This window comes from Symphalangus syndactylus, chromosome 8 (genome assembly GCF_028878055.3).
Source record: "Symphalangus syndactylus isolate Jambi chromosome 8, NHGRI_mSymSyn1-v2.1_pri, whole genome shotgun sequence".
NCBI classification, from domain to species: Eukaryota; Metazoa; Chordata; class Mammalia; order Primates; family Hylobatidae; genus Symphalangus; species Symphalangus syndactylus.
The window spans coordinates 112,289,694-112,311,812 of NC_072430.2; the positions used below are offsets into that span (position 1 = coordinate 112,289,694).

At 42.9% G+C, this 22,119-nt stretch overlaps 1 protein-coding gene across 2 annotated transcripts in view; it reads left to right on the plus strand.

Annotated features, from left to right (window-relative positions):
- The first annotated feature begins 545 nt into the window (after positions 1-545).
- The window catches only part of CCNYL1 (cyclin Y like 1), a 47,370-nt gene continuing 25,796 nt past the window's right edge, over positions 546-22,119 (plus strand). The window contains exons 1-3 of one of the 2 annotated variants that reach the window (XM_055290396.2): positions 546-1,150; positions 15,761-15,835; positions 17,700-17,734. In XM_055290396.2, the coding sequence (XP_055146371.1) occupies positions 931-1,150; positions 15,761-15,835; positions 17,700-17,734 (330 nt within the window). In that variant the 5' untranslated portion in view covers positions 546-930. The remainder of the gene's footprint in view (positions 1,151-15,760; positions 15,836-17,699; positions 17,735-22,119) is intronic. The other variant, XM_055290395.2, reaches the window with a different exon arrangement.

The window sequence follows — 22,119 nt, forward strand, 5'->3', positions numbered from 1 at the left end:
TATGGACGAGGAAGTGGAAGGGTGACGTGTCCTCGAGTCTCATTAAGACCCACAGCCACAACTCTTTATGGAGAGTAGGACCAGGGCCCCAGGGTTGCTATGATCACGTTGCAGGTGAAAACTAACGCTCATTGGAAGACAGGAGCGGAGCATTTAGTTACAAAAACAGTTAACAATTTGGGTGTAACCAAGTTTAGTGAGCAAACGAAAGCTATCAGACTCGGAAAAAGAGTTGCTAATGGAGCGCACTCTTTACTAATAACGGCTTTCTACAGAGATCATTGACACAGCTTCCAGTTACAAATGCCCGTGCGCTTCCAGTAGGACCGGAAAGCTCCCAGCAGCCCGCGATGAATGAAAACCCGAGTCCGGGCTAGCGGCGTGAGGGGCTGGGCAGCTGCCAGGCGGGGGCGGGGCAGTGGGTCACGTGCCTGGCTTCGAGACGGGCGCCGGAGGGGGAACTCTGAGCATGACTGGTTCCTCCTAACCAGGTGACCGCAGGTCGCGTTCCGGTTGGCAGGCACCGGCCAGGGCCAGCAGCCTTCAGTCGGTAGGCGGCGGCGGAAGGAGGAGGAGCTCCAGCCGCGCTCTCTCCCGGCAGTGGCTGTGCCTCACAGCGCTTGTTGGGTTCCCCACCCCTTTTAAATAAGCCGGGCTGGTCACCGCCCTCGCAGACGAGTCAGCTCAAGGGAGGCGGCGGCAGCGCGGCGGTGGGGGTGCGGCCGAGGCCCGAGCCCTGCCCGGGGCCGGGCCGCGGGGCGGGCGGGCGAACCGCGGGCGAGGCGGCGTCTGCTTGCGCGGTGCAGCCCCAGCGTAGCCCGGGGCTGCCGGTGCCGGCCGCGCCATTGTTGGGGGAGGGGGCGGCTGCTGAGGGCGGCGGAGTAGGGGGCGAGCGAAGGCGGCGGCGGCGGAGAGGAGCGGAGGCTCCCCATGGGGAACACGCTGACTTGTTGCGTGTCCCCCAATGCCAGCCCAAAGCTGGGCCGGCGCGCGGGGTCGGCGGAGCTGTACTGCGCGTCCGACATCTACGAGGCGGCGTCCGGGGACGCGGTGGCGGTAGCGCCTGCTGTTGTGGAGCCTGCCGAGTTGGATTTCAGAGAGGGCGAGGGCCACCACCTGCAGCACATCAGCGACCGCGAGATGCCCGAAGGTAAGGAGGCGGCGGATGCCATCCGCCCTCGGGCTCACCTCTGCCCGCCGCCACCCCTAGAGTCCCCCGGGAGGCATCCGCCGCCTCGGGCTCCTTCCTGCCGGTAGCCGGCTTTCCCGGGGCTGGGCTCCGGGACGAAGGCTGGCTCTGCCTCGCGTCCCCACCCCTTATTCTTTCCCTGCTGCGTCTGGCCAGTTTCTTTCCCTCCTCCTTACCATAACGCCCAGTTCTTGCTCCCTCTTCCCATTCTCCCAAGCCGGCGTGGGACCCTCTAGTCCGCCGCCCTTCTTGTCTGTAGCTCTGTTCATTGTCTGGTGGGACTTTGCTAAGACTTTTGGGGTATATTGTTTTCCTTTTCTCAATGGAAACTCAAATACCTCAACTTCGGAGTACTCATCCCATCCTCTCCCTTAACCCATCCAGATGGTACCTAAGTGAAGGAACCAGGTAAGGGTCTGATTGTTCCTTCCTCCCATCCGTGAAGGTAGCTGATGCCCGCGTCAGTTTAGACCCAGATGTTTGGGGATTTCTTATTTAGACTCAAATTAGAGGTTGCCATAGGAGACACTATATGGTATTCCTAATAGGTTAAGTCGGCTTGAAAGAAGCTGCTTTATTCCTTCCAACTATAATTTGAACACAGAAAGGAGGAAAATGGGGGGAGGGGCGTAAAATGACTGTGAAGAGTGTGAGAAGTTATTACCAGGGGTACAGAAAAGTTGTTTTTTTGAGACGGAATCTCGTTTTGTCGCCCGCCCAGGCTGGAGTGCAGTGGCGCGATCTCGGCTCGCTGCAACCTCTGCCTCTCGGTTTCAAGCGACTCCTCTGCCTCAGCCTCCCGAGTAGCTGGGATTACAGGTGTGCGCCACCACGCCCAGCTAATTTTTGAATTTTTAGTAGAGACGGGGTTTCACCATGTTGGTCAGGCTGGTCTCGAACTCCAGACCTCTGGATCCGCCCGCCTCGGTCTCCCAAAGTGCTGGGATTACAGGCGTGAGCCACCGCGCCCAGTGGGTGTTGTTAACTCAAAGGAGTTTAGCCACGGAATTCTGATTACTTTAAAATTCCCACGGTGACAAATATATCTCCAGCCATTCTCCGGTGACTTAACAGACTTCATTACCTGCTTGTTCTAAAAGAGAGGTGGGGTGGTTCATGGTTAGAAGTTTCAAAAGAGACAAAATATAAATTTAGACTTAATTTATAATGTAATGGTTTGGAAGTTAAAATGCTAGACCCTGCCTGCTCAAGAGTGTTTGTTTCCGTGACTCCCCTTCCTTCCTCCCAATCCTGCCAATAGAATCCTGGTCAAAGATGAGAATGTTGGAGTTCGCTAAACTGTTGGGGTAGGGGTGAGGAGAGAGGAAACGTTTAGTTTTTTGCCTCTAGAATTTTGGAAAGAGATAAGTCTAGGTCAAAATAATTCCGGGTAACAGCGTGATTCTTGAATAAAAACTAATTCCTTTGAAGTAGAAAAACATTGTATCATAAAGATGTTTAAATCCAGTGGGCTCATTTGTTTCATTTAAATGCCAGAGATTTCATTACTATAGAAGAAATGTGTTAGAACTCTTATATTTAAACTTTGCTTGGACTTTTAATTTCTTTAAAATAATAATTAAGCTTCATGATGGACATGCCTTTGTAACTAGGAACTACTGTACTCACCTTTCGGAATATTCAAACATTGTGAAAGAATGAACAAATATGTGAGTTAATTGATTGTACCTTTATACACAAAGCATGTAAGTACTTGTGAAAACTTAATGCTGTCTTAGTGATGTCAGGTAAGCTTCTGAGTGATTTTACACACCAGTTAGTAGATGGGTGGGTGGTGTTGGGTGAGAGCCCCAAATAAGGCTCTCACCCGGTGTACATGAAAATACATACTTTCATGTACATTTAATTTAGCTCTTCCAAAATAAGGCCTGTTTATATTCCCCGTGTTGCTAATGAAGAAATGAAGAGTTAGGTATCTGGAATGACTGTAAGACAGCCACTCAACAGAACTAAGGTTCTCAGTTCTCAGACTGACATGGAGGTGAGATATACCAAGTTCAGTTCTTAAAAAACTTTTAAAAATCCAGAATACATCATGTATTTTACCCATAAAATAGTCCTGTTTTTGAGAACTTACTTCGGTCTTGATTAGTTCCTTTCAAAGTTGAAGTTTATTTTACACGATTCAGAGGCAACATTTACATCTCTTTTTTTTTTTTTTAAGAGAAAGAGTCTCACTGTGTTGACCAGGCTGGCTTCGAACTCCTGGCCTGGGCTCAAGCAGTCCTCCCACCTCAGCCTCCTGAATAGCTGGGACCACGGGTGTGTGCCATCTTGCCTGGCTCCATCTTATGTCTATACATTCATTTCAGTGGATAAGAATAAAAGTAGAGGTAACAAAATGGCCTAAATATACCCATCAAATAAACAGGTTGATAAATTTTAAGGAGTTTGTTCTGGTAACTGTGAATCGAAGCTGAGAATGCCCTGGACAGAGAAATATTAGGAGAAGCTGGCAAGAGGGAAGGTAAGGTACCAGGCGTTAAGCATAGGATGATGATAAAGAGTGCTAAATCAGAAAAGTTGAAAAAAGAGAATTTGTAAGCACAGAATTTACCATTGTATGTTAGTATAACAGTTACACTTTTATTTCAATTTGTCTCAAAATTTATTTTTGTGGCATTCAATAAAGTGGTAATAGAAATCTCAATTTCGGCATTTGCCTATTATTCATAAGTTTCCATAGAAACATGGCCAGAACACCAAATATAAAGTATAGACACATTGAAAGTTTGCTTTTAATATCTTTATTTCAGACAATTTTATATCAGTCTCCCTGGAAACAGAAATTCTTACTTAGATGTAAAACATTTGGCTGGGCGTGGTGGCTCATGCCTGTAATCCCAGCACTTTGGGAGCCTGAGGTGGGCGGATCACGAGGTCAGGAGTTCGAGATCAGCCTAGCCAACATGGTGAAACCCCGTCTCTACTAAAAATACAAAAATTAGCTGGGCGTGGTGGAAGGCACCTGTAATCCCAGCTACTCAGGAGGCTAAGGCAGGAGAATCGCTTGAACCCGGGAGGCAGAGGTTGCAGTGAGCCGAGATCGTGCCACTGCACTCCAGCCTGGGCAGTGGAGCAAGCCTCTGTCTCAAAACAAACAAACAAACAAAAAATTTAGCTTTTCTACAATGAAGAATTATTTTTGTTATTTAGACAAAAATCATACATAAATGAACACTCGGCTTTGTTCTTCAAGCTATTTCTTTTCTTTTTTTTTTTTTTTTTTTTTGACAGAGCTTCGCTCTTGCCTAGGCTGGAGTGCAATGGCACAAACTTGGTTTGGTGCAACCTCTTCTTTCCGTGTTCAAGTGATTCTCCTGCTTCAGCCTCCCAAGTAGCTGGGATTACAGGCACATGCCACCATGCCCAGCTAATTTTTGTATTTTTAGTAGAGACGGGGTTTCGGTATGTTGGCCAGGCTGGTCTCGAACTCCTGACCTCAAGCCGTCCAGCTGCCTTGGCCTCCCAAAGTGCTGGGATCATAGGCGTGAGCCATGGCGCCTGGACTTTTTTTTTTTTTGAGACGGAGTTTCACTCTTGTTGCTCAGGCTCGAGTGGAATGGTGCAATCTCGGTTTACTATAACCTCTGCCCCCGGGGTTCAAGCGATTCTCCTGCTTCAGCCTCCTGAGTAGCTGAGATTACGGGTGTGTGCCACCACGCCTGGCTAATTTTTTGTGTTTTTAGTAGAGATGGTTTCACCATGTTGGCCAGGCTGGTCTGGAACTCCTAACCTCAGGTGATCCACCTGACTCGACCTCCCAAAGTGCTGGGATTACAGGCGTGAGCCACCATGCGTGTTCTCGTCAAGCTATTTCAGAGAGATGCTCCTAAGAACCTAGTAAACATTTCAGATAGACTCAAAGTATTTTCTACTACCTCGCGTTTATTTACCGGTATGTCTAACATAACTGACGGTAGTATCAGTAACACAAAATAAGATACTAAGATCTTATTGTCCAATTTTATTAGTACTCTCGACTTTTCATAGAGCATTTTATGTTCTGACGTTAGGAGCTTTGCTAATTTGCTGGCTAAAGGCTCTCTCTGAAGTGACCCTTTCTATTCTCTTCCACTGATGGGTGAAGGTAGGGAAAGAATTGGCAATGTAACGTGGAAAAACCTTTGAGCAACAGATCTTTCCTCTTTCTAGTAGCTATTTTAAGCCCTCTTTTTTTTTTGGTTTTTTGAATAATAGGTTTGATGTAAAAGACGTAGAGAATACAGAAAAATCATTGATTATGGTATGCATATGAATATAAACATTTTATTTTAGAAAAATGAGATCATTCTATATGAGCTGCTTCGTAACTTAACAGCAGTGAAATAATGTCGTAAATTCCTGAATCACTGCTTGACATCCAGAGAGTGCTCCAGGATATCTTTCCATGCCAGGACACCCTGCTCTATCGTATGCCTTCTAGTAACTGCTTAATGTACCATCAGATGGTTGGAGTATCATTTATTTACCTATCCTTTATGATTGGGCATCTTTTCTAGTAACATCATACACAGTCTCATTACATTTGATTTCAAGGGTACTGATAAAAACATATTTTGATGACTGATGCCTTGTACCTCCCTATAGAATTCAGTTAAATCTATGGGTTGAGTCATTTTGTAGTTAAGATATTTTAGTATTGAATGTTCTTATCGGCCAGGTGCGGTGGCTCATGCCTGTAATCCCAGCACTTTGGGAGGCCGAGGTGGGTGGATCATGAGGTCAGGAGATCGAGACCATCCTGGCTAACACGGTGAAACCCCATCTCTACGAAAAATACAAAAAATTAGCTGGGCATGGTGGCGGGCACCTGTAGTCCCAGCTACTCTGGAGGCTGAGGCAGGAGAATGGCGTGAACCCTGGGGGGCGGAGCCTGCAGCGAGCCGAGATCGCGCCACTGCACTCCAGCCTGGGCAACAGAGCGAGACTCCATCTCAAAAAAAAAAAAAAAAGTTCTTATGCCAAATTGGAGTTAGCATTGACTTTTTCCTGGACATTAGAATTCATCATTTAATATTTTTTGTTTCTTGGTAGCCTATCTTGCATCTTTAATTCTTAATAGCTACCACTTTAAAAGATTTGATGCTTACCACTTTAAAAGATTTGATTAGATGACAAATCAAGAGAGAGCATTAGAAGAAATCTTAAAAGATATGGGAAAACTGGGAGAAACTTGACTAGTTTTGGGTGTGCTGAAACAGATGTTTATTGAGTACCTTTAGGTGGCCAGGCTGTGTTCCAGATTCAGGGCAAATAGTGGTATACAAGACAGAGCCTCATCCTAACTCTGATCATTACATTCTGGAGGGAGCTAGGGATAGATAATACATGAATAATCAAGAATGTTAGGTGGTGAGGTGTTGAGGAAAAAAGTAAAATAGGGTCATGGATTGGGGAAGAGGACAGTTACGTGGGGGTTGTGGGGATGAAAGATGGCTGCTCTCCTTACGTGACCTGTGAGCAGTCCTAAAGTGAGAAGGCAGCCTTGTGAGGATGGTTGGCGAGAGCCAGGGGTCCATGCAGACAGATAGTTACTTGGAGTTCCTTGAATGGGAGCAAACTTGTTTTTGGCCAAGGACAAAGACACAGGGTGGCTGCAGAAGAGTGAAAAGGATGCCAGGACTATGGTGGGTTAAGGCCGTGTATGTATAGTGGGCCTTGGCAAAGAATACCAACTTTAGTTGTGATAGGAAACCATTGGAGGATTATAGTCTGGGAAATATTTTTAATTCTTTTTTTTTGAGATGGAGTCTCACTGTGTCGCCCAGGTTGAAGTACAGTGGCTCAATCTCGGCTCACTGCAACCTCTGCCTCCCGGGTTCAAGCGATTCTACTGCCTCAGCCTCCCGAGTAGCTGGGACTACAAGCACGTGCCACCACACCCTGCTAATTTTTTGTATTTTTAACAGAGATGGAGTTTCTCGGTGTTAGCCAGGATGGTCTCGATCTCCCAACCTCGTGATCCGCCCACCTTGGCCTTCCAAGGTGCTGGGATTACAGGTGTGAGCCATCATGCCCAACCAATATTTTTAATTGTTTAAGAAAAAGATCAGATGGTGGCTTATGCCTATAATCCTAGCAGTTTGGGAAGCAGAGGCAGGAGGATTGCTTGAGCCCAGGAGGGGGCTGGGACTAGCCTGGACAACATGCTGAGACCCTGCCTCTACAAAAAGTAAATTAGCCATGTGTGGTGGCACACACCCATAGTCCCAGCTACTCAAGAAGCTGAGGCAGGAGAATCTCCTGAGCCCAGGAAGTCAAGGCTGCAGTGAGCTGTGGTTGCTCCACGCCCTCCAGCCTAGGTGACAGTGAGACTGTCTCAAAAAAAAAGATCAGACTAGCTGCAAAAGTAGGTAACAAAGTGATGAATAGACAAGTCACAGAAAAATAAATGCAGATGATCCTTAAAACACAGCTTCACACTTAAGAGAAATACAAACGAAAACTATGCTGTGATTTCTCTTCTGTTGGGAGAAGATTCAAAAACTTGACAATACATTCTTTGGTGTGGCTGCGAAGAGAGTTGCATTCATACGTTGCTGGTTAAAATGCAAGGTGGTTTGACTCCCTGAAGAGGAATTTGGCATAATCTCAAACATTGCAAATGCATTTAATCCAGAAATCCTACTTCAAGGAATTTATCCTGATGGCATACCCCATAAATATGAAATAACATGTGCATAAGGTTTTGTTGCATTATTTTCAATAGCTAAATATTGGAAATAATTAATATGTCTAGTAAGAAATTGGTAAAATAAACTGTTATATCCACACAGAGGAGAACTATGGAGCTGTTAAAAAAAAAAAAAAACTTTCTTTACTGCTATGGAGTGATACCCAGATATCCAGGATATGTTACATGAAAAAAACGAGGAGAATGTACAGTAATGTACGAAATAATATGTATTTGCTTATTTAAAACAACAACACTGAAAGGAATTCTTGGTGGTGGTGTGTGACTGTTTTTCCCTTAATTTCAGGGGCAGCCAAAGTGCATATTTGCTCAAGATGTTATTTTGGTATGGGCTTTCCAATAAATGCTAACTGTATACTTTTGCTTTTAATTTGCAAAAACTTCGTTTTATAACTTATTGTGCATTATGTGGTATATAGCAATTGCTTTTTTTTTTGGGATGAAGTCTAGTTCTGTTGCCCAGGCTGGAGTACAGTGGCACGATCTCAGCTCACTGCAACCTCTACCTCCTGGGTTCCAGCAGTTCTCCTGCCTCAGCCTCCTGAGTAGCTGGGACTACAGGCATGTGCCACCACGCCCAGCTAATTTTTATATTTTTAGTAGAGAAGGGGTTTCACCATCTTGGCCAGGCTGGTCTTGAACTCCTGACCTCAGGTGATCTGCCCACCTTAGCCTCCCAAAATGCTGGGATTACAGGTGTGAGCTACTGCGCCCGACTTACAGCAATTGCTCTTGCATTTCATTTTATTATCACTATATTTTGAGTTAGGTAGTATAAGAATTATACTTGTTTTACATATGAGAAGACAGGCTTTGAGAGGTGTAAATTGAGTTTTCCAAGGTTTTTTAATTTGTTTTTTGTTTTTGAGATAGTCTTTCTCTGTTGCTGAGGCTGGAGTGCAGTGGTGTGATCATAGCTCACTGCAGCCTCCACTTCCTGGGCTCAAGTGATCCTCTTGCCTCAGCCTCCCAAGTAGCTGGGACTAAGAGTTTTCCAAGGTTTAAAAAGATAAGACTTGGTATGGTCAGGTGTGGTGGCTCATGCCTGTAATCCAGCACTTTGGGAGGCTGAGGCGGGTGGATCACGAGGTCAGGAGATGGAGACCATCCTGGCCAACATGGTGAAACCCCATCTCTAATAAAAATACAAAAATTAGTTGGGCGTGGTGGCACATGCCTGTAGTCCCAGCTACTTGGGAGGCTGAAGCAGAAAAATTGCTTGAACTCAGGAGGCAGAGGTTGCAGTGAGCCAAGATCACGCCACTGCACTCCAGCCTGGGTGGTAGAGTGAGACTCCGTCTCAAAAAAAAAAAGGCTTGGTAGATCAAGAATGTAAATTTCAGATACATGGCATATAGGATTAGAATTTATAGAATGACTCATGGGCTTCTTTCGATACTGCCTTTTTTCCACCTTTTTTTCAGTTAATTAAGCTTTAGAGTTAATAACAGTGGATAATGAAAAATGAAATGGAGGTACTTGTAACCCAGACTTTTTTTTTTTTTCTCCTCTCTGTATGAAACAGGGTCACAACTCTGCCTGTCGCCCAGGCTGGAGCACAGTAGTGCCATTAGAACTCACTGTAACCTCAAATCCCTGGGCTCAAGCTATCCTGCCACTTCAGCCTCCCAAATAGCTGGAACTACAGGCATGTGCCTCCACACCCAACTAATCTTTTAAAAAATTTTTGTAGAGATGGGGGTCTCACTATGTTGCCCAGGCTGGTCTTGAACTGTTCTCAAGTGATCCTTCTGCCTCAGCCTCCCAGAGTGCTGGGATTACAAGTGTGAGTCACTGCACTGCACCCAGAAATATTCTTAAAAGTCTAAAAAAGGAGTTAAGTGCTATTAAGAAATACACAAAGGGAGAAAGGTATACTATAGCATATGAAATGTCACAGCTCAGTCACAATCACCAAAACATAGATTGAGGAGTGAAGGTAAGTTAAAGCAAGACTGAACACTGACATAGAAGGAGGTAGAGAAGTGGTTTGGAAACCAGATTTAGGATTGTCAGAAGCTAGGAGAGCAGAAGCAAGGCATGAGTGAGCATGAGACTGGCGCTTGGCTGTGTGCTATGTGACCTCAGATGAGACAGGGCAGCTCAAGACCCATCAGGTAAGACTTACCTGATGGGTGGAACGTGTGAACTTAGATAAAATCTCAGAGTTTACATCATAATTGAGAGGTTTGAAATGTTTGTGTTATGGACCGTAAGACTAATACAGTGAGCAGTATGGTAGAGCAGGTCAGTAAATGCAGTAAGCCTTTAAATAAACAGATGCCCAGCAGTTGGCCCAGAAGCTGCCAATATCTCCTGTTTAATTGGGATATATTGAAATCAATATGTTGAAATCAATCTCTTTCTCTGAAATATGCTGCTTCTGTCAGTTACTTTCTTGGTTGCTGCCTTCTCCCTTTGACAAGAAAAATCATTTCTTTACAGTTTACAATTGCATAATTTTAACACTTTTAGCCTTTAGTAATAATACATTTCACTTATTCTAAGTTCCATATTTTTACATTTTTAATTAACATCTGTGAAATTGAGATGGCTGATAGATTCAAGGAAGAGCAGTGTTCAATGTCAGTGGATCTTACAGATTTCTTTCCCTGAGGGGTGTTATATTAAGACCTGAGTTTACTTTTTTTTGTCTTACTTGATCCCCATCATACTATCACACTTTCAAATTAAGTTGCAATTTAAATTGATAATAGAAAACTGGTGGGTCTTAAAATACAATTTTAGACATAACCCCTAACCATGATATCAAAAACTATTTCTTCTAGTTTCAAACATTCTTAGGAGTTTTTTGGGTTTTTTTGTTTTGAGACAGAGTCTTGCTCTGTTGCCAGACTGGAGTGCAGTGGCGCCATCTTGGCTCACTGCAACCTCTGCCTCCTGAGCTCAAGCAATTCTCCTGTCTCAGCCTCCTGAGTAGCTGGGACTACAGGCACACGCCGCCACACCCAGCTAATTTTTTTTTTTTTTTTTTGTATTTTAGTAGAGACGGGGTTTCACCATGTTGCCCAGGCTGGTCTTGAACTCCTAAGCTCAGGCAATCCACCTGCCTTGGCCTTCCAAAGTGCTAGGATTACAGGTGTGAGCCACCACACTCAGCCCATTCTTAGGAGTTTTTAAAAAAATAATTTTTGAAGGCATTCACATATAAGATGCATGGTAATTGATGAGTTTCTATTTTCCAGACATTTCTCTAAATTTTGTATGTGCATGTTTGTGGAGCCTAATGCCTTAATAGCTGGCAGTCTTACCTTTGTGATAGTGAGAATAGAGTAGTATCATTTATCAGAGTCTCCCTAGGTTCTTGGGGAAAGAGTTAATGGAGAGTGCAGAAATGATACTCTGTGTGTGTGTGTGTGTGTGTGTGTGTGTGTGTGTATGCATGCGTTTACTGTCTAATGGCTTAAATGTCCATTCTGTAAAATAGCAATGTGTGGTATTTATTGTTAGTGCAAGTTATATAGCAAATTGTATCAAATAAATAAATGCAATTTACAGCCATGGTGATGTTCCTCATTCACATCAGTAGGAATTTTTTTTAAGCATCCAAAGCTGTGGAAGGAGCTAAAACTGGTAAAATTGGTGGCATTATATCCTAATATACCCTTAACTTCTTTAGAAAGCAACTGAGCACTATATATTGAGCGATGAAAACAATCTGACCTTTTGGTCTGATTATCCCACTTTTGTGAAAAATCTTTCCTAAGGAGATTTTAAAAATAATTTTAGGCCAGGCGCGGTGGCTCACGCTTGTAATCCCAGCACTTTGGGAGGCTGAGGCGGGCGGATCACGAGGTCAGGAGATCGAGACCACGGTGAAACTCCGTCTCTACTAAAAATACAAAAAATTAGCCGGGCGTGGTGGCAGGCGCCTGTAGTCCCAGCTACTCGGAGAGGCTAAGGCAGGAGAATGGCATGAACCTGGGAGGTGGAGCTTGCAGTGAGCCGAGATCGCGCCACTGCAGTCCAGCCTGGGCGACAGAGCGAGACTCCGTCTCAAAAAAAAAAAAAAAAAAAAGAAAATACCGTAAAATCGAAGGTTTTCCTCCTAAGAGCAGAGCTTTGTAAGTACCTAAGTCCCCAACAATATGGGATTGGCTGAGTAGAGTATAGGAATAACACTTGATGGACCATCATTTATCCATTACACAGTAAATATTCTCCATTGGAGTGGAGATCATTTGTAAAATAAGACCTAAGTTATATATGGATTAGAGCTACTTTTTTTTTTTAACATGCATAAGACTGGGCACAGTGGCTCACGCCTGTAATCCCAGCACTTTGGGAGGCCGAGGCGGGCAGATCATGAGGTCAGGAGTTGGAGACCAGCCTGGTCAACATAGTGAAACCCCGTCTCTACTAAAAATGCAAAACGTAGCCGGCCATGTTAGTCCCAGCTACTTGGGAGGCTGAGGCAGGAGAATTGAACCTGGGAGGCGGAGGTTGCAGTGAGCCGATATCAGGCCACTACACTCCAGCCTGGGTGATAGAGCGAGACTTCGTCTCAAAAAGAAAAGCAACTTAAAGTAATGGTTGTGAGTTTATAATTTGTAATTTGTTTGTTTGTAATTTGCAAATGAAGCATTATTTTGACTCTTGCAAATTTCTGTTCATGATAAGATATTAAAGGAATGAGCTAGAGGCTTTTACCTATCCCCACCTTTAGTGTGATCACATCAGTATTGCTGATAAACCAGGCCTCTTAGTTGCAAGTTCAAAAAATCTATCTCAAAATAGTTAAAAATTAAAAAAAAACTGTATAACCAGGGATTCACATAGTCAGTTAGGGACTACTTGACCCAGGAATTAAGTGATCTCAGAACTTGTCTCAGTTCTGCTCTTCTGTTGATCTCTCCTGAAAAGACACGCTTCATGATGGCAGAGGGAGCCACTGGTGGCAGCTCCTGGCTGGCTAACAGTGCTAGAGTACAGCCCTGCCTTTCTCCTCTGGTTCTTGGGAAGTCCCAAGAGAAATGTAATTGATTGGCCAGCTGTAAGTCACATGCCCACCCTAAAACCCCTGAGTTGAGGGAGTGCCAGCTTGTTACTTGGATTAATTTGGCTTTTTTCTCTATATCTTATCATTTCTTTTATCCTAGTTGCCTTGGATTCTTTTTTTTTTTTTTTTTTTTTAAGTTGTAGTCTTGCTCTGTTGCCCAGGCTGGGGGACAGTGGCATGATCTTGGCTCACTGCAACCTCTGCCTCCTGGGTTCAAGCGATTCTTCTGCTTCAGCCTCCCGAGTAGCTGGGACTAGAGGTGCACGCCATCACGCCTGGCTGATTTTTTTATATTTTTAATAGAGATGGGGTTTCACTGGGTTGGTCAGGCTGGTCTTGAACTCCTGACCTCATGATTTGCCAGCCTTGGCCTCCCAAAGTACTGGGATTACAGGCATGAGCCACCATGCCCAGCCGCCTTGGATATTTCTTATATTTACACGGTAGCACATCTTGGTTTTCTTATATTTAAATATATAGCACATCTTGGTTTGGGGTGGGGGAGGTGTGTGTGTGTGAAGCCTGCTCCTCTTTGATTTTGGTACTTAATTTTCCTGGATTTCCATTGAAAATTCCTAATTAAACTTTATCATGACATAGCTACTGATTGATAATATGGCTTCTTCTGTAAACATTAGTTTTTTTTTAGATTCAAATGGTAGTATATTTGCTTTCTTTTTGAAAGGAAGTAGTCATGAATCCTTTTAGAAGCTTTAGGTAGAGGCTGGGTGTGGTGACTGACGCCTGTAATCCCAACACTTTGGGAGGCCGAGGGGGTCAGATCACAAGGTCAGGAGTTTGAGACCAGACTGGCCAGCATGGTGAAACCCAGTGCCTACTAAAAATACAAAAAAAAAAATCCGGGCATGGTGATGCGTGCCTGTAGTCACAGCTAGTTGGGAGGCTGAGGCAGGAGAATCGCTTGAACCCGGGAGGCGGAGGTTGCAGTGAGCCAAGATTGCACCACTGCACTCCAGCCTGGGCAAAAGAGTGAGACTCTGTCTTGAAAAAAAAAAAAAAAAAAGCTTTAGGTAGAGGCAGCTGTGAAAGTCTTTGCCTGTCATTTTATGCACAAATGATTTTATTTTTCCAAATAGCTTAAAATTGTCACATCATCTTTTCAAGATGTGGAAAAACTTAAAACATAATTTTTGTGTGGGTCTTTTATATAAGAATAGTTTTCTCCAAAAGCGGTTTAAAAAAGTTCAGTGAAGGAATTTCCATGGAGAACAAAGCAGTTGGTTTAGGTATGTAAGTTTTCAGTGATCTGGCAGTACTATTAAAATGGATGATTCATAATTCATTTTAACCAGGAAGTCCCAAATTATGTTCATGTAAGATTCTAACCAAATTACTTGGAAGAAAGAAAAGGATTCTAGGTAGATAAATTTGTGAAACGCTGAGTTAGACAGTAATCACTACTAGAATGATTAGTTTTTAATGTATCAGTGTGCATTTTGATTTTGTAAGAGCCAGGGATAGAGTATATTGTCATTTGACTACTAAATCGCATTTTTAAAAGTAGAGCAATTATATTAATATGTAGTTTTGGGAAATATCACCTTAACTGTTACTCTGGATCTTGGCCCAGTTTCTTACAAGATTGTTTAAGATAAGTGGCTTAAAATGGACCTTGCTGGGCCGGGCGTGGTGGCTCACCCCTGTAATCCCAGCACCTTGGGAGGCTGAGGTGGGTGGATCACCTGAGGTCAGGAGTCTGAGACCAGCCTGGCCAACACGGTAAAACCCCGTCTTTCAAAATAGAAAAATTAGCCAGCGTGGTGGCAGGCACCTGTAATCCCAGTTATTTGGGAGACTGAGGCAGGAGAAAATTGCTTGAACCCTGGAGGCGGAGGTTGCAGTGAGCCGAGACCATATGCCACTGCACTCCAGCCTGGGTGACAGAGTGAGACTCCATCTCAAAAAAATAAAGGGACCTTGCTGAAGAATATCATAGATTTTTATTTTTTCCCCTCGTGACAATTTTTATTATCCCATATTATGGCAAAGTTTGTTTCATGAAAATTCAAGAGTCTGTTTTGTAGTCTTGCCTAAATATATTATCCAACTTTGGTGCAAGGTGGACTACAGGCAGATTTATCTTGACATAGATAGGGGCAAAATTTTTTAGAAACAGCCCTAAGATCTGCTTTAAAACGTACTCTTGATGAAACACCAAATTAACCATGCTGTTAGAAGGAAGAAGTGAGAAATTGAGGGCAAACGTTAATCATTTTCTAACATGTTCCTGTATATTAGAACACAGAACTTCTATTCAGTCCTCTTAAATCTGCCATGATGAATGGCCCCCCAAAAAACCACAGCTAACTGAATTAGTTTACTTGTTGAATGGAGTTAGAATTAGCTGTTTGTCTAAAGAACGTTTGCCAAAAACAACTCTTTATTTTGCCATATTTGATGTATTGAGCTGGTGCCTAACAGTAACTGGACACAGCATCACTTGCTACTTGAGATTGTTCTTGAAATGTGCTAGTAATAGCAGCAGAGAGGAGAGTGTGGTTATATTTCTATTTGATAAGTTGAAGGAGGAGGGCATGTGTATGATTCATCTAACATTTGTACCAGATTATTTAGGCGCAGATTTTTTATTAAAAGTCTCTGACACAGCCTGTTTTTGTTCCACGTGTGTGGAGAGATTATACAATTTTGCATTCCCCAGGAGTATTTCTGTATTGTCTTTATTTTCTTTGTATTTATTACTAAAAACTTACCTGAAGACTGTTAAAAGTGATTAAAATGGATGTGTATTTATTTCAGAAATCATCTTTTCTACTCACCTAAAGTATCACATCTTTCTCCTCCTCTTCTGTAGATTTAGCTTTGGAGTCAAACCCTTCTGACCATCCAAGGGCAAGCACAATTTTCCTGAGCAAATCTCAAACGGATGGTAAGACAATACTGTTTTTTCCTTCCAAGGAAAAGACTGAAAACTGTTTCTATTTTATTGGATGTATTATAGAAGGTATTTAGAAGAACTGATGTATTAGTTTAAGTTTTTCTTTTCATATGTTCACTTATTTTAATATGTGATATACTTTCCTTTAGTTGTGATTGTTTAGTAATAACATGTAGACCTATTTACAGGTTTTGCCACCTTTTTATAACACAATTAATTGGCCACATGATTTAGTAACATGGATTTTTTTTTTTTTTTTTTAAGAGGCTGGAGTGCCTTTATTGCCCAGGCTGGAGTGCAGTGACGCAGCGTCAGCTCACTGCAGCCTCCACCTCCCACATTCAAGCAATTCTCCTGCCTCAGCCTACCAAGTAGCTAGGACTACAGGCATGAGCCACCACGTCCGGCTAATTTTTGTATTTTTAGTAGAGACGGGGTTTCACCATGTTGGCCAGGCTGGTCTCGAACTCCTGACCTTGTGATCTGCCCTCAGCCTCCCAAAGTGCTGGGATTACAGGCGTGAGCCGTCTGGCCAGTGTCATGGATTTATGCTTATTTCTCCATACTTCTTTGACCTCTTTTCCTTGCTCCAAAAGAGTACATTTTAAAGATGAAAGGATTTAAGCTGCAACTTGGTTTCATTTGAACAACAACAAAAAATCAGTTCGTATACAGGGATTGAATCTGTGATTTTGGCTTCCTTTTATACAGTGCTCTAACCACATGAGCCTATCACATTCAAATTTATGCTACTCAGAACTTTTAAGCTATTAACTTTGCCATCCTAATGTAGTGTAAATATAAGCATGCCCCATGTTTATCTTCCTTAAAATTATGTTAAATGCTAATTTATTTGCTAAAAAGCTATATACAGCCAGGTTTTTCAGTTGATTTCAACAGCAAGAATACAAGAAGTGGGGGTTCTATAATATTTGAAGTTAATGCAGCACAACACAAAATGGAGGGGTTGTAAGCAGCATTTTCGAAGCTCGTGTGGACTTTGTCTTGAGCTGGTCATTTCTGGTTAGGATAGTTGTATTTCTCAGTTTCTTTCAGAGCCATGGGCTTCTCACACATACGGAGTGTGGAAGTAGTAAAAGAAGAGCTATCCCATGCTCCTCTTTCTTCAGTGGTAAGGAGTGTGTGCTTGTGATACTTGTCTAGCATCAAAGGAAGAGGCAGTATAGGAAACAAAGCGTGGTCCAAGTCCCTCTTGGAGCTTTTAGTCTTCTGGCCTTTGTTAAAATGATTTTATGTGCTGTGAATATACCATGTTCAATTAGGTTAACATTCATTTTAACATTTAAATTTAAGGTAGTTTACTTTCCACTTGTGTAAAGACCTGTTTATTTTTTCAGTAACATATTAGTAGATGACCAGTAAGTGGTTCAGGATGTTTGCAGTGATTGTGGTGCAGCTAGAGATTGGCACCTAGCCAGAAACTGGTTCTTAGAGCTGTCAGCTGTTATAACGATCTTGGTAATTAAAGTAAGCTACCTGTAAATGTAGAATTAAAAAGTACTACTGGATGATGGTTCAGATATGCAACAGGGAAACCTATTAGCTAAATTTCTCATTTAGCGTAATTTGTTTTGCCCCTTTCTTTTGTACGTAGGGATTCTTTCATTTCATTCAGTAATAGAATATCTGTTAGGTCAAAAAGTAAAACTAAGTTTTTAGATTTTATTTTATGGGATTCATCTTGCCAGATGATTTAAATGATGAGTTTTGTTGGAAATTATTTTTTAAATGGAATTTTATCTCATTTTGTATATTGGTAATCAGATGATTAGCAACTACTTTTATACTGTGGCATTTGTATCAGAATTGATCAGCTAATTTTTTTTATTCTTAGTGCGAGAAAAGAGGAAGAGCAACCATTTAAACCATGTAAGTAAACAGTTGGAAAGCTAAGAAATTAACAGTTGAATTAAAAGTATGTCTGTCATGATTCCATAAAAATATAATGGGGACCCAATACTGTTAGTATGGGCCTGTTTTTGTGGATTTTCTAAATCGTTTCTATTTTTCTAAGAATCAGATTTATGCAGGAAAGTCTTTGACTTCGTGTACCCATTTGTTAAGGGTTTCTGACATTTAAGTTAAATTTCAATAATTTGGTTGTGGTATAAATATCTGCCTTAAATATTTTTGCCTAAAGTTTTTAATCTTTTTAAAAATCAAGTAACAAAATTATAATAGCTAAGTTCGTTTTTAGCACTATATGTTGACTTCCTGTCACAGCAAGTGAAAGCTTAGCTTCCTCACTCCACCGTGACCTTATTTTCTTCCCTCTGTTTCTCCCACATATATCACTTTTTAATTAAATCAGTAATTGATGTTTACATTGTTATGATTATGCAGATATTATTCACTGCTGAGTCATATATTGTTCTCACTGTCTTCTCCTTGTACATCCTTTGTTTCTCTTAAATATTTCTGAAATCTGAGCATGTCTTGCACATCTCTTCCTAGCCTCCACTAGCTCACACAGCCAAATGCAGTAGTAACCCTTGGCTGGTCTCCTTGCTTTCATGTCTTTTTTTGTGTGTGTGCGGAATTAATTTCCTGACTATATTCATTTGGCTGTTTTCTAACAGCTATTTTCCCCCCAAATGTTGTAGCATTTGCCACATGCCTATCAAAAATATTTTCCCTCTACTAAAACACATCTGTTCCATTTTTCTCTTGGAGACAGCTTTCCTCAGCCTTTTGTCATCCTCCTCAAATATAGACAGGCTTTTCCTAAGACTGTTCTGTGCCTGTTTTCCTGGGATATCTCTCCGAAGTCACCTGGGATCTCACATAACTGTCCTCTTGTGTTGGGTCCCCTAAATCCTAGATTCTGTGTTTCCCTCTATCTTGTTATCCTTCCTAGTTGTACTGGAGCACATTTTCCTGGGAAAGGGCCCATAGACAGACATATTTAGAGATCTGGCCTGTCTGAAAACCTCCCCTATTTCTTTTTCCCTTTTTTTTTTTTTTTTTTTTTTTTGAGACAAAGTCTTCCTCTTGTCCCCCAAGCTGGAGTGCAGTGGTGCGATCTCAGCTCACTGTAACCTCCGCCTCCCGGGTTCAAGCGATTCTCCTGTGTCAGCCTCCCGAGTAGCTGGTATTACAGGCGTCTGCCACCATGCCCAGCTAATTTTTGTATTTTTAGTAGAGACGGGGTTTCACCATGTTGGCCAGGCTGGTCTCGAACTCCTGACCTCAGGTGATCTGCCTGCCTTGGCCTCCCAAAGCGGGGATTACAAGGCATGAGCCACCGCACCTGGCCTTTTTTTTTCTTTTCTTTTCTTTTTTTCTGTTTTTTGAGACAGGGTCTCACTCTATTGCCCAAGCTGGAGGGCAGTGGTGTGATCTCGGCTCACTGCATCCTTAACCTACTGGGCTCAAGTGATCCTCGCATCTCAGCCTTCTGAGTAACTGGGACTACAGGCATGTGCCACTATGTCCAGCTAATTTTTGTATTTTTCCATAGAGATGGGGTTTTGCCCTGTTGTTCAGGCTGGTCTCAAACTCCTGGGCTCAAGCCATCCACCTGCATCAGCCTTTCAAAGCGTTGGGATTACAGGTGTGAGCCACTGCACCTAGCCAAAGCTTCCTATTTCATAAGAGTATAAAATGCTAGGTTCACTCTAAATTTCATAGTTCTGAAGACATTTCTCTATTGTGTTCTCATTATAGTATTCTTGAATCCGTTGCCATTGTGTGATACAGTACGTGTAACCAGTTTTTACATGTCTCTGGAAGCTTTTTAGTGCCTTCTCTATCCCTGAGATCCTGAAATTTCATAATATGGCTTGCTATGGACCTTTTCTTTTTTCCTTTTTTTTTTTTTTTTTTTTTTGAGACGGAGTCTTGCTCTGTTGCCAGGCTTGAGTGCAGTGGCGTGATCTCAGCTCACTGCAATCCCCACCTCCCAAGTTCAAGCGATTCTCCTGCCTCAGCCTCCCAAGTAGCTGGGACTATAGGCGCGTACCACCAGTCCTGACTAATTTTTTTGTATTTTTAGTAGAGAAGGGATTTCACCGTGTTGGCCAGGATGGTCTCGATCTCCTGACCTTGTGATCTGCCCGCCTCGGTGTCCCAAAGTGTTGGGATTACAGGCATGAGCCACCACACCCAGCCTGGACCTTTTCTTTTTATTGGGACCAATAAGTCTGTAGACTATGTCTTCTAGAGAATTTTGTTTTCTTTGTTCCTTCTTTATCCTGATATTCTTACTATTCAGATGCTGAGCTTATTAGACCAGTGTTTCTGCATTGATCTTTTTTTTTTTTTTTTTTTTTTTTTTTTTTGAGACGGAGTCTCGCTCTGTCGCCCAGGCTGGAGTGCAGTGGCGCGATCTCGGCTCACTGCAACCTCCACCTTCTGGGTTCACACCATTCTCCTGCCTCAGCCTCCCGAGTAGCTGGGACTACAGGCGCCCGCCAACACGCCCGGCTAATTTTTTGTATTTTTAGTAGAGACGGGGTTTCACCGTGTTAGCCAGGATGGTCTCGATCTCCTGACCTCGTGATCCTCCCGCCTCGGCCTCCCAAAGTGCTGGGATTACAGGCTTGAGCCACCGCGCCCGGCCTTCTGCATTGATCTTTAATTGTCCCCCCTGCCCCGCACTCTCCCATTTTCTAGTTAGTCTTTTGTTCTACTTCTTGGGCATTCTTTTACTTTATGCTCTAACCCTTCTATTGAATCTTTCATCTTTCTGAGGGTATTTTAAGAATTTTTTAAAGTTTTCATTTGCTCCTGAATTTTCACCTCTCCCATGCATTCCTTTTTCCTATTGTTTTGCTCTCTGTTGTTGGAGGCTTCCCTCATGTGTAATAGTCCTGGCTTTCTCTAATTGGAAGCAGGACTTTTGTTAACTGATGGTTCTTACTGCAAGGACATTGGAGGCCAAGCCAGCCTTTAATTTAGGAGACATCAGTCTGTTATCTGGTGGGTCTTGTCTTTTTTCTTTTTTTTTCTCCTTTCCTTTCCTTTCCTTTCTCCTGTCCTGTCCTTTCCTTTGCTTTTCTTTCTGAGAGAGTCTTATTCTCTCATTCATACTGGAGTACAGTGGCGTGATCTCAGCGCCCTCTGCCAAGATGCAACCTCTTCCTCCCGGGTTCAAGCGATTCTTGTGCCTTGGTCTCTTGAGTGGCTGAGATTACAGGTGTGTGCCACCACGCCCAGCTAATTTTTTTTTTTTTTTAGTAGAGACAGGGTTTTGCCGTATTAGCCAAGCTGGTCTCGAACTCCTGGCCTCAAGTTCACCCACTCAGCCTCCCAAAGTGCTGGGATTACAGGTGTGAGCCACTGTGCCCTGCTGGGTGCGCCTTCTCTGAGACTGTTCAGTTTCTTCAGAGAAGAATCTCCCGATTTTCTACCTGGGGAGTACAAGCATGGCTGCTCATTTTCCAGAAGCAGAGTTGAAAAGGGAGGTGGAGTTCCCCTTCTCAGGGTGTAGTTTTTTTTTCCCATTTCCCAGATTTCAGTCCTACTATTTCTGAGCCCAGAACCTTCTATATTCCTTATAAGATGGGAGGACAGGTGGACCTGGGACTCCAACTACAAATTTTCAACTGACCTTGCTGGCTTTTATGTTTCACTCTACCTTCCAAGGTGCCATGTGCCTCTGAGTTTGAAGCCTGCCTTGGGTTCTGTAAGACAAACTAACTTGATCCTGTTCCAGTCACTGTGTAGGCACTAAAGTTGTGCTTCCATATCAGTTACCACTCCTTTGTCTTTTTCATCTTTCAAGATTTATTAAAAATCATCTGCTGTGGCCGGGTGCGGTGGCTCACGCCTGTAATCCCAGCACTTTGGGAGGCTGAGGCAGGAGGATCACTTGAGGCCAGGAGTTCAAGACCGGCCTTGCCAACATGTTGAAACTCTGTTTCTACTAAAAATATAAAAATTAGTCGGGTATGGTGGTGCACACCTGTAATCCCAGCTGCTCGGGAGGCTGAGGCAGGAGAATCGCTTGAACCTGGGAGGTGGAGGCTGCAGTGAGCCAAGATTGTACCACTGCACTCCAGCCTGGGCAACTGAGCAAGACTCTGTCTCAAAAATAAATAAATTTGTAAACTCTGTCTCAAAAATAAATGAAATAAAATAAATAGAAAAATTATCTGCTGTCAATCCTGTAGCCTGATCCTGTGTATAACCTTTATTTTATGTCTTTAATTCTAATGAAATTTCAGGAGGGCAAGGAAATAAATTTATGGTCAATCTGCCATGTTTAACCCAAATTTAGAACCTTTATTTAAAATGTAAATCTAAGTTTAAAT